At 48.0% G+C, this 12544-nt stretch overlaps 1 protein-coding gene across 2 annotated transcripts in view; it reads right to left on the minus strand.

Moving 5' to 3' along the window:
• gli2a (GLI family zinc finger 2a) overlaps window positions 1–12544 on the minus strand; it is a 78633-nt gene that overhangs the window by 13128 nt on the left and 52961 nt on the right. Inside the window, exons 5-7 of one of the 2 annotated variants that reach the window (XM_060039579.1) lie at window positions 9155–9358; window positions 1605–1824; window positions 990–1191 (exon numbers count right to left, since the gene is read on the minus strand). In XM_060039579.1, the coding sequence (XP_059895562.1) occupies window positions 990–1191; window positions 1605–1824; window positions 9155–9358 (626 nt within the window). The remainder of the gene's footprint in view (window positions 1–989; window positions 1192–1604; window positions 1825–9154; window positions 9359–12544) is intronic. The other variant, XM_060039580.1, reaches the window with a different exon arrangement.

Below are 12544 nucleotides of genomic sequence, written 5' to 3' on the forward strand. Positions count from 1 at the left end.
CACGGACGTTTGGAGCATGTGTGCGAATTAGATTTGTTGAAAGGATAAGTTTACATTAGCAGCAGCTATAGAGTACACAGCCCACTGATAAAAGGGGGGAGGGGTCGAGAGGCGAGAGGGGGAGATCGGAGGGCGGGAGATGGACGGGGAGAGTTCAGAGGGGAAGGAGAGATTGATGGGAGGGGGAGGGATGGAGGGATGGGAGGAGGAAGGGGATGGGAAGGGGAGGGAGGGGGAGATGGGAGGAGGAGGGGGAAGGGAGGAGAGATGGGAAGGGGAGGGAGGGGGAGATGGGAGGAGGAAGGGGAAGGGAGGAGAGATGGGAGGAGGGAGGGGGAGGGAAGGGATGGAGCGATTGGAGGGATGGGATGGAAGGGATGGAGAGATTGGAGGGAGGGGGAGGGATGGAGAGATGGGAAGGGGAGGGATGGAGAGATGGGAAGGGGAAGGGAGGAGAGATGGGAAGAGGAAGGGGGAGTCATGGAGAGATGGGAGGAGGAGGAAGATAGATGAAGCTACTAATGGGATGGAGTTCTCCGCATGTTTCTGATCAGAGACAGCGTTTGAATCCAGCGTTGGAGGCGCAGCGCCAGGGGACATCTGGCTCTCCATGAATTCAAGACCACTCTCTCAAGTTAACTCTCATTCATGTCCTCTGCTTAATTTACTTATTCTCTTTTTTCACTTTTACAGCACATGTGAAGTACGGTGCCATTAGAACTCCTACTACTACTACTACTACTGCCAAGTTGTTCTGGATAAATGTGTATTACTTAGTACTCAGCTAAAACCTGCCTAGGAGGCAACGTTACTACTATCTAATATTACATTCTGTAGCCTACCTTGTGTCATTCTTGTTTCAATGGCTTACTATTGATTTGAGTTTTCTTTATTTGAAGTACATGAAGGCGTTGTAAACTGCGGCAGACACTGTTGAAGTGCACTTTGTGTGAGTGTGTTTGGCGTCTCACATGTTAGTCTCTCCTTACCTGGTGCGACTCAGCCAGAGCGGAGACATTGTGGGAGAGGGCGAGGGCGGAGGTGGCCAGAGGGTGCTGGCGGCCAGGGAAAGAGGTGGGTGAGGGGTGGAGCAGAGGAGGCGTGTGGCCGAAGGCACTCAAGCCCCTCTGCTGGTTGAGCAGCTGCTGGTAGGCCATCGGGTTGATGGGGTGGGGGAAGCTGTAGGACGGGCTAGAGAGAGAGAGAGAGAGAGAGAGAGAGAGAGAGAGAGAGAGAGAGAGAGAGATTAAAACCTTGCCATAATCCAAGTAATGATTTTATTTTTATAAAAAAAAAAAACATTCAGCATGTAAAAACTGTTATGATCACTGAGCTCTATTGCAGAAACCATTGGAGATTGTGCTCTTCTCAGCTGGGCAACAGGACTTTAGATCTCTTAGCTTTCTTTTCACTTGGGTAATTCTGACGACCTGAACTCCGAAACAACATTTAGGCAAACAGGATCCAGAGGCTTTTTATGAGACCAACTGACACTGGGAAGGCTGCGCCCAGGAGCATGAAACGTGGGATAAGCAGCTCAACAATGCCTACAGGTCAGGCTTTGGACACTAGGGGATTGGAACCCTCCCCGATGCCACACCCACCCGTCTGTGGAGGCCCACCTGATCCCGCCGACGGAGAGGTGTCCGTAGGAGCTGCTGGCGGCCGAGCTGGAGCGGGAGTTGTTGATGTAGGCCACCAGGGAGTTGGGCGACGTACGGATCATGGTCTGGAGGTCGATGCTGGCGTCCGATAGCGGCGAGATGGACAGCGCTCGCTTCCTGTTCAGCCGCGGGGTCAGTCTGGGGCTGGAGAACCTAGACACTGGGGGGTGAGGGGAGGACATGGTCAGATGTTAGAGCAGCCTAGCTTGATGATGGAGAGAGCGGAACGAAAGTGGTAGGTTGTTAATACACTTATTTTTGGGGTTTTATCTTTGCATTTTTATGCTTTTTTATGCAGTGAGATAGACAGGCAGGTATGAAACAGAAAGGGGAGGACATGCAATAAAGGACCAGGGGCAGGAATCTAACCCAGGTCGCTGCCGTCAGGACTGGGCCTTAAAGGTACGTGCTCTACCCGGTGAGCCAGCAGGTCGACCCCAATAACATAATTTCTTTGCTGACACAAAACTGTGAGGAGGCTACTGAGCAGGAGTGTGCATGCCCTGGATCATAATTAGCAAACTTTACACATTTTTCCCCTAAATGTATTATCCCAACTGTATTGTTGAGAACTTCAGGCACTCAACGATGTAAATGTTGTTGAACTGTGGTCACACCGACCTTTGATTAATCCATGTGAACCAAAATATAATTAGCACAGTAACAAGAAGTAACATTCCCGTTTAAACCACAACAAAGCCTGTGGAAGTCACAGCCATGCTACATGTAGCCCTATCTTTACCATCTCACACACACACACACACACACACACACACACACACACACACACACACACACACACACACACACACACACACACACACACACACACACACACACAAACACACACTCCTGGTGTTGCCTGGTGAATAATGATTCCTGGTGCATAATGAATCGGTTTGATGTTATTACTGCGATAGCAATCTCTTCCAGAACCTTGTATTATGGCCAGTTAAATGGAGGCAATTTAAACAAATTGATCTGAGAATACCATGAGAGAGAACAAGGCAGGCCCACAAAGGAGAGGGCAATGCCCTGCTGCTGTGCTTGTTGTATCCCGGATTTATTTGAGATTATTTGGAAAATAAATATCAGGATTTAGGATTCACCATCCTTTTTTAGGAATGTATTGCTTAAATGTTTTCCCTCACAGTTAAAATGGTAAGTATTTGGGTTCTTAAAATAAAATAAATACACAAATTGCTTGAAGGTGTTTTTTTTTTGAGTAGGAGCCCTTGAAGAAAGGGAGAGAGACAGTGGTGGGAGACTGAATATCTTGTAGAGAGAGAGAGAGAGAGAGAGAGAGAGAGAGAGAGAGAGAGAGAGAGAGAGAGAGAGAGAGAGAGAGAGAGAGAGAGAGAGAGAGAGAGGATGAAAACGGTAGTAATGGAGGCAGCTGCTCTGGAACAACAGGTGCTGAGCATTAGCCCTGGTGTCCCGGGACAGAAAGCAGGACATGCTGTCTGTGTGTGTGTGTGATGTTTGTCGAAGGCCAAAAAAGAGCCATCATCAGAGGCGGCGGGTAACAGGAAGCTAATAATGGCCTCATCACGTCTCACCTAGAGACACACACACACACATCCAGACACCCACACACACACACACACACACACACACACGCATCCACACACAAACACATGGCCGTCACCACGGTGAACCTGTAGCCAAGCCCTAACCTTTTATTGATCATGAAGTCACGATGATCCCTCCAGACCAAACGAGCTCCGGCACCAGTCTAATGAACGCCCCAGACCCCCTCCTCACCCTCCTCCCCTCCTTCACATCCCTCACCCTCCCACCCGACGGAACCTGAATGTTGTGTTTAGAGGTGGCGACTCATAAAAAGAGCCAGGCATGTTTGGCGGGCTAAGGGGCCCCAGGGAACTTCAGACGACTGGTGGAAGAAGGAGGAAACCAAGAGGGGAGGAAAAAAGAAAAGGGAAGAAGGGAAGAAATAAAAACAACAGTGGTGCGGAGATGAGAGGGATGTGTATAAAAGACTTGGCAAAAACAACAAAAGGCGCAGAGGAATGCGCCCCGCTCGGGGTTAATAAATAAAAGCGTGTTGTTAGGCTTGGGGATTGGGAGGGGTGGCATGGGCACCATAAGATGTGGCAGGAAGGGGCTTGGTGTTCGGGGGAGGTGCATACTGCCCTTCTCCCCTATTACTCCTTCCTACATCTTTCTGTACTTCATCCGTCCCGCACACTCTCCTCCCCTATCCTCTGTCTCTCTCTTCTCAATCCTGCTTTTCCTCCATCACTCTGAACCGCTATTCCTCGAGCAATCTCTCTCACACTCTATAGTATATCCCTCTATCCTTGATCGTCAACGTATGAATAACAATCAAGTCTGTTTTCTGTCACTTTCACTCTCCCACTCCTCCGCCACTCTGTTCTCTATCACTCTATCTTCAATCTCTCTCAAGCCTCTGTGCTCTATCTTTATCACGCTGCCCCGGCATCAAAAATATGTTTCTATGGGGACTTACTTGTGTCGCCTTCGCCCTACGTCACAACACACATAAAAAGGAAAATACATGCACACACACATGCACACTCATGCCCACATTCGCACATGTGCGCATACGCATACACGTGAGCACACGCTCAGACACATAAAGCGATTGTTTTATAGGTGGTGGCTCTAATTGAAAGGGTGTGCAGGGTTCCGGACAGCCGAGGCAGAAACAGATGTTGCGTGTTAGCGTGGCGCTGTGGCAGCTTGTGGCACTACGGCACGGCACGCTGCCTGTGTGTTACTGCTTGTGTGCGTCCTATTTTTTTCATGTGCCAACGTGTGTGTGTGCGTGGGGTTAAAATTGCGTGTATGTTCCAGTGTGCGTCTGCTATTTATATTGCGTGTGCGTGGGTCCCCCGTTCTGCAGTGTCTTTGCAGGACTGCAGGGTGTGCTATAATTGAAGGATGTGGGTTGATATCCAGGCTTGTAATTACAGGCTCTCCATCGCACATTCATAGAATAGTAGAGCTGTGTGTTTATGTGTGTTTGTGTGTATGCCATAGCTGTATTTTGCGATTATGTGTGTGTATGAGGGGCATGTGTTTTTTGTGAATGTATGTTCACTTTAAGCACCTGCCTTGCTTTTTTAACCAAAATGTGTGGCTTTGTGGAAAATCTAAATTGTATAATTACAGGGTACTGCTCATCATCCCAGCTCTGCCCGACCCCCTGCTGACATTAGCTATGGGGCCCTCATCAAGGCCCCTGGATGTACATAAATGAATGAACCTGTAGGCCAGGAGGCTTTAAAGCAGGAAGATCTACCTTGTTTGTTAGTTCCCAGTAGAGGAGATCAGTAGAATAGTGCTTTGGGGGGGGGGGGACCCCTGTGGGGCTTTAAAGACCTCCAAAGGAAAATACTCAATGGTCTCTGAGAGAGAGCATGTTGGGCCTGTTTTCGCAGTAGTCCCTTTGTCTTTTATTTGTCCTAAAATGCCTACTACGTAATCAAATGAGTTATTCTTTGTATCAATCACGTCTGGCCTTCTTGTACTAGGAATCTATTGCAATTTATATAACTTTTTAACACATTCTAATTATTTTCAGTGGGATTAAATGCACCGTAAACAGAAAGTGTTTTCTCAACAGCCGTAGAGGCCTATCTAGCCTCTACGGCTAGATAGGCCTTGGATTGTGCTGTGGTCACTGCACGGGGACCCCCCCCCCCCCCCACCCCCACCACCACCACCACTACCACCATCATGGAGTGGGGAGAATGTTCCCCTGGCAGCCCGCGGTGTACAGGGAGGCCCTGGTTACATGCCAACTCTTCCACTCTTACTCTTTCCTCCTCCCCACCAGCCGAGGGTAGCTGGCGGACCAACATATTTATTTTCCTAGCAAGAACTCTCTAATACCAACAGCGTGAAGCACGTTAGCCAGGGCCTGTGCGTCCTGCGATCTTCCAATGTCCTTGCCCCAAAAAGAGGTTGTTGTGTTTGCTGGTGTTTATGCGCACACCTCTGCCCCGTGTTCATGTTACCCATGTACAGTTAAGTGTTTGTGTACGCAGTCTGAGCGAACTGGTATAGCCAGCCCCACCCGCGATCCATCCATCCTACAACACCCCCCCCAGACCCATCCAAAGGTCCCGAGCAGATGCAGAAAGAGGACTACAGTATTCAGACAGACACACACACAGCTCTTCATCAGCACTAGATTCCCTTACTGCTCGGGAAAGCAAGGTTTTTAACTTGGCCCATGTGAATGTTGTGGGGACGTCCACCACTTCTGCACCAGGCACTTTTCCGTATCTGAACGGAGACATTCTAAATATGTGGAAAAAATTTGTACATCTTTATTTTCTTTAAGATTTATTTTTGCATTTTTATGCTTCATGATAGAGTGAGATAGGCAAGATGGTATGGGTGAGAGAGAGGAGGAAATGGCCAGTCCTGAAATGGATCAGGACTAAGCCTTAATGGTACACGTCCTCTATACTAATAATAAGAATAATTAACGTAAGTAAATGTACATGGGTAAGCATTTACGCATTTCGCATTTGGGTAATGCATGTCTTGGTTCCATATTGGAGGCACCGATGCGCTTCCAACTATGGTGGAAACCCCTACATTTATAAATACTAATACAAGTGCTTTAAAAGGAGGAGAGCGGTTCCTCCTTGTGTTAAATGGCTCAGCCTGCTTCAGCACCGGCACGGCACGGCCGTCACACTCAGTCGGCTGATTAGCCGTGTGAAGAGACTGCCGCTGGCACCAGAGCGGAGCGTTGAATCGGGGGTCGTGGAGGGAAAGGCGACTGCCGGTAGGAACGCTGTGTTTGTTTAACACGCCGGCTTGTCACCCAGACGGCGACGACATGGCAGACGGCGTGGCGGTCGGCGGGCGCGGGGGGGGGGGGGGTTGCTCCTGGACGTCCAGTCGGTGTGACGGCCCCGACCCATCAAGCGTGTTTGGATTACATGTGTCGGGTTTAGACCGTTTTGTTTGGAGAAGAACTCAAAACCAGTAAAAGGGACTGGAGACTCAGCGAGCCAGTGGAAAGCTGTATGTGTGAAGAGCTCAAGGTTCGGAATGCCAACCGCTCTCAAATGACGGGAGTCAGGGAACCAACCAGAAAGCATATTCTTTATGTGCCTTCGATGACGCACAAACACATAACTTTCCACCGTTGCAGCATATCTGGGGTTTTCTCAATGTGACCTTGAAGATCCAGTTCAGACTGATCCTGCTACTGGTCAATGAGGGGGAATATATGTGTTTGAATATGTATGTGTGTGCATATATTAGGTTTATGTGTTTGGTTGTGTGTGTGTGTGTGTCTGTGTATGTATATGTTGGCCAGCGGAGTGCAAACCTGTACTTTTGGTTCACTGAGCCTTTGTAGCACTTGTGGTGGGTCTGCTGGATTTATTAGTGCATAAATTGATTTTTAATATGGATTTCATCGGCACTGCCTTCCAAAACTAACAGAGGGGCCCGGCGCACATATTTACCACCCTCTTGCCGCTCCCCTGCCCTCCCTCCCCCGGCCCGGTCCTGGAGGTAAAGGAGAGCCTTTATGCATAGTCAGAGACCGCGGCCATTAGCCAGCAGCCTGGGTCAATACCGGCCCTGTGTCGGCCTGCCGCAGTGAAAGAGCCTGCAGCCCGGCCTCGCTGCCTGGGCTGCAGTGTTAGGGGTACAAACAGAGGGCCTGGCATTGACTGCTTGTGCTAACAAGTCAAAGAGAAAAAAGAGAAAAGTGTGGGACAAGCATGGTGGCGGTCGCCGTGGTGGGGAGATGGGTGAGAGGACAGAAAGCGCCGAAAAGAGATGGAGGGATGGCAGTAGGCCATCCGTCATGCCTGCCATGTTTAATTTGCTGATTGAGGTCATTTGGAAGATTAATGGCTGAGGTATCCCGTTTCTGATGTTTTACTTGTAACGCAGAGTGAGGGTAATCTCAGTTTGTTTCTCTGTGACTGGGTGGTGCGATAGGTTTCCGGACGGGGGGATAGAGTGTTTGATAATCCGGCATAGGAAAGGACGACTTTCATGGCTAGATTTATTCTAAGCTCTCTTTTTAGTGGCTGTTTGAGAGGGGCTGAAGAAGTCCCTGAAGGATTCTTGGACGTGTTTGAGTTGAAAACATTTGGTCCCTTGCCTGACCCGCCATTTTGATGGAAGGCGTGAGTTCTAACCAGGCAGAAGGAACAAGCTGGCAGTCATCAGTCTTTCTTAAAGACTTCATGTATTCATGTTTGAATGTGAATGAATGTGGGAGGGTTTGAGTGTGAGAGAGAGAGTGTTTATATGCCCTTTGTGTGTACACATGTGTGTGCATATTGCTCTGTCGGAACATATCGCTCTCTTCAGTGATCAGGCAATGAAGATGGCAGGGTTAATCTCTGCTTTTACAGCCTGACACGAGAAAAACAGGTAAACCAAGGCCCTGGCATACATCAACCATGTGACAAATTGCAATGCCCTGCTTCACATATGCAGCCCTTTTAAGGTTATCCTCAAGTGGTTAGGACCTCTTTCCTTAGCTAGAAGGAAAGAGGTAAGTTGGCCGGATGGGGGGGGGGGGGGGGGGGGGCTGTGTAGGTTTATGAGGACCCAATATTGTGGCTTAAAATGTTTGTGTAGCAGATTTTTTCTCTCCCCTTGTCCCCAACTTTTTTTTCCTATTAAGTAAAAGAAAACACGGACCACTAAACTATCATGCTCTGATGTGGGCAGATGTTTAACACGTCAACACAAAGGAAGCGAGAGCTAGGAGAAGGGACTTGGGGAGCAGCGTACCTGGCCTGTTGAGTACCAGAGGACAACAACAACTGCCCAGTGAGTGTGCTGCACCGTGGGAACCAGGACATTGATTTACTCCATGAATGCAGGAAGGAAAACCAGCAAGGTGCCTGCTCAAACATCTTGTTGGTTAATAAACCAGGACTCCCTTGAGAACTGAAGATTCGTTTGAATAGCTTTGTCTGCAAGGGGTCCGCATGTGTTACCTCACTGTTAAACAGCATCGTCAGTATCCTCAGAAAACTTTTTTTTTACTTTTTTACTGATTTTACTGAAATATATTTGTCTTAATTATTTACCGTGTTAAGACACGACGTAAGACAATCACATGATCAATATTTTTTTCTGCTGTTAGATTACCGATCAGCACACCTGATATAAAGGGCAACCAACCACTGACCAAACAGCGACAGTCGCAGTACAGAGTGAGTAACCACTCTCACGATTCCCAAAGAATCTCATTTGATTATCTACATTTCGGCATGTGGCTCAGAAAGGTTGCTAGTTTGATCCCTGGCTCCTCGAGTGTCGAGGTGTCTAACTGTTCCCGATGGTCTGGCTGTTGCCTTGCGTTGTTGACTGCCGTCGGTGTTTGAATGTGTTTATGAATGGGTGAATGTTACGTAATATTGTAAAGCGCTTTAATGGGCCACTGGTAAGAAAAGCGCTGTATAAACAGTTCACAGTGATTGGAGGAGAAGAAGGGGGGCGGTCCTTACTGTCCACAGGGGTGTAGTCGGGCAGGTGAGCCGCTGCCGCTGCCGCCGCCGCTGCAGCCGCGGCGGCCCCGCTCTGCAGGAGCAGGTCCCCGTAGGGGGTCCGCTGGCTGGCGCTCGCCATCAGGTGGTAGTAGTCGGCCGGGTTGGCGCCTGGTGGGGGCGGCAGTCCGAAGAGTGCACGCTCCTTCAAGTGTTCGTGGGTCACTGGGAAAGGAGGAGTGATGGGGATGGGGGGCGAGGAGAGGGGAGGACACCAGAGAGAGCAGAGATGGGTGTCAATTTCAGGATATACAAAGTTTTTAATGAATATGCTTTGAAATGCGAATGCATATTTCATGTTATGTCTGTAGATCGCGGATAGACCTGTGTGATAATTCCAAAGTACTTTTTTGCTTGTTGTAACCCTCTGTTGCTCTATGAACTCTGTCCTCTATATCAGCATATCTAACCATACAAAACAGCCGTTCACTGCTTTGATCTGCCGTCCCGAGATGAAGAGCAGAAAGATGGAGAGATCAGAGGGACAGGACGTGGAGAGAGAGCTGAGGTCGGTATCTCCAGTCTGTAGATCTGGGCTATGGGGGAGAAGGCCCCTTGAGGGGTTTGAGCCTCTCCATAAAGACGCCTGAGGTCTTTGAGGTTTTCCTCAATGCCACGGGGAAACATCCCCAGAGAGAGAGAGAGAGAGAGAGAGAGAGAGAGAGAGAGAGAGAGAGAGAGAGAGAGAGAGAGAGAGAGAGCGAGAGAGAGAGAGAGAGAGAGAGATAGAACGAGACAGAGAGAGAGAGAGAGAGAGAGAGAGAGAGAGAGAGAGAGAGAGGAGAGAGAGAGAGAGAGAGAGAGAGAGAGAGAGAGAACATGAACATCCCACTCATGTTCATGTTCAGATGAATAGATGACTTGCGACAGGCAGAATTTTCACACCAATAAACTAGCAACGACACATGCGCCAGTGACTAAGTCACTTGCGCCGGATGCAAGATAGGGCCCAATGTCTTTTAAAAAAAAACAGAGTCTGAGGCATTGCGTACATTTGGGTCATGTTGATGTAGACTGTTAACATCTGCAGCTTATAAGGCTGCATTACAAGTGTCAGGCTGCATGAGAGTGAAATGGATTTGGGTTTTCCCCTCGTCGCTACCTCTAAACGTTGCCAAAGTTCTCCTCCAGACGCAGTTCAGTTAAGCCACGCTTTTGTTTTGCCTGTGTCTACATTTTTTGTGTTCAACTTGCCCTTGTATGTGTGTTTGTGTGTGGTGTGCTTTGGTTTTCTTATTGCTCAGCAATACATCATTATAAAACGCAACGCAAATGACTTAACACCAGAAATATTTTGTTGTGCTTTTACCAGACGAGCTGTCTCTAAAGAGAAAAATCAAAATAAGCTGAGACAGATCTATTTTCAATAAACTCCAACTCCTTCTGTTCTGTGGGGATTATTGTCCTCCATCTGTTGCCATAGTGTCCCTGCCACTTAATGAGAGATATCTTCTCTTCTGCACTGTTTCCCCTGAAAGGAAGGGCCAGCCAATACTGGGCCACAAAGTGTGCACTTGATTTATAGGAGACAGGAAAAAGCCTGCAAAACCAGTGTGAACAGACACACACACACACAACACACACACACACACACACACACACACACACACACACACACACACACACACACATACACACACACACACACACACACACACACACACACACACACACACACACACACACACACACACACACACACACACACACACACACACACACACAGAGCATTTCTGCTTGTCAATCTGCCCACTCAACAGTTGGCGGCCATGTTTTCTTGACTGGCAGCAGCTTGTCACCGGGGTATCCTGCAACTCTGTCGCGCCATACGAGCAGTGAGGAGGTGACATCATGTCACAGTCCAGGGTGACCGTTAAGTACACACAGTACACACACGCACATGCACACATTATGATATATACGCTGAGGGGTGCCCTCAATTGTTTGATATGGCGGGCTGTTCAAGGTGCAAGACTAATTATCACACTCAGTTAAATAATCAACTGTCCAAACACACACTGAAGTGGCTGTGTGTGTGTGTGTGTGTGTGTGTGTGTGTGTGTGTGGGGGGGGGGGGGTGTGCATGCTCACACCTGTTTCGGAATGTGTGCAGTTGTGTGCTTCTGTGTGGGCGGCACGTTTCTGCTCTTGTGGGTATCTTGCGGCTATACATTTGTCTCGAGTAAGTGTTTGTGTGTGTGTTTGTGTGTGTGTGGCTGTGTGTGTGTGTGCGTCTGCCTGCCCGTGTGTGAGTATCTACATGCGATCTTGCTAGACCGAGGTGGTTTATGATGAACAGGACATATACATTTTCCAGCCTCTCTGGTCTCACCTCCTCAGTGCTCACCTAGTCGTCGTCGTCGTCCCCCCCCCCCCCATTAGAAATATTTTCCACATCACTCTGAGATTATTCTTAGACTCTGTATACATGGTATATATCACAAGCTACAGCAATAGGGCAGTCTTCTTGAAACCCTACCACAAGGGATTTGTGAGTTTGAAGCTTAAGTGGTAGCAGATTTTTTATAGACACCTCAGACTCTGGGTGTCGTGATGTTGTGATCGTATTACTGTTTATGCATGCTAATCGCAAACAAAACCACGGTTAACTTTCAAACAAAATTGTGGTTTTCTACTTTTAGGTTTTGTTTTCTCAGCAATGTTATTTTTTTTTATCTGTATAATACAAAGAAAATACAAGAATAAAAGAAAACATTAGTGTATGCTTCTGAAAGAATGTGTGAATGAAAATACATTCACATTGTGTGTGTAAGTCTGTGTGTGTATGGGTGTTTGTGTGTGTGTGTGTGTGTGTGTGTGTGTGTGTGTGTGTGTGTGTGTGTGTGTGTGTGTGTGTGTGTGTGTGTGTGTGTGTGTGTGTGTGAGAAGGTGAAATCCTCCCCCTTCTCACTGTCCCGCATTAGAGGAATTATTATTATTATTATTATATTGTGTGTGTATATATTAGATTGGGCTGGTATAGAATTGGTCTTCCGTCCCGGTAGGGGGCAGTATGCTAAGGGAGCTTAGGATCAAAGTATCAGGGAATAGCCCAGGGGGGTGTTGATAGAAACAGCTGTTTTGTAAATATCTTTAGGTTCTGCACAGGGTGTGGGTATATATGTATTTGGTGATTGTTTGTTTAGTATCATGTTTATTTAGTATTCACACAATGTACTTTCTGTTCAGTTATGTTGGATTGTTAGCTTTAGGTAAATGTTCCCCCAGTTAATGGTCTGGCCCATATGGCCGTGATTGGTCCAATTACCATTTCCCTATTTAAGGGCCTTTTCATTTGGTGTTTGGGGCGGAAGGTGGTGCTGGCTTGGAGTGAGGCCAGTACGAGAAACG

This window comes from Gadus macrocephalus, chromosome 20, assembly GCF_031168955.1.
Source record: "Gadus macrocephalus chromosome 20, ASM3116895v1".
Lineage (NCBI taxonomy): Eukaryota > Metazoa > Chordata > Actinopteri > Gadiformes > Gadidae > Gadus > Gadus macrocephalus.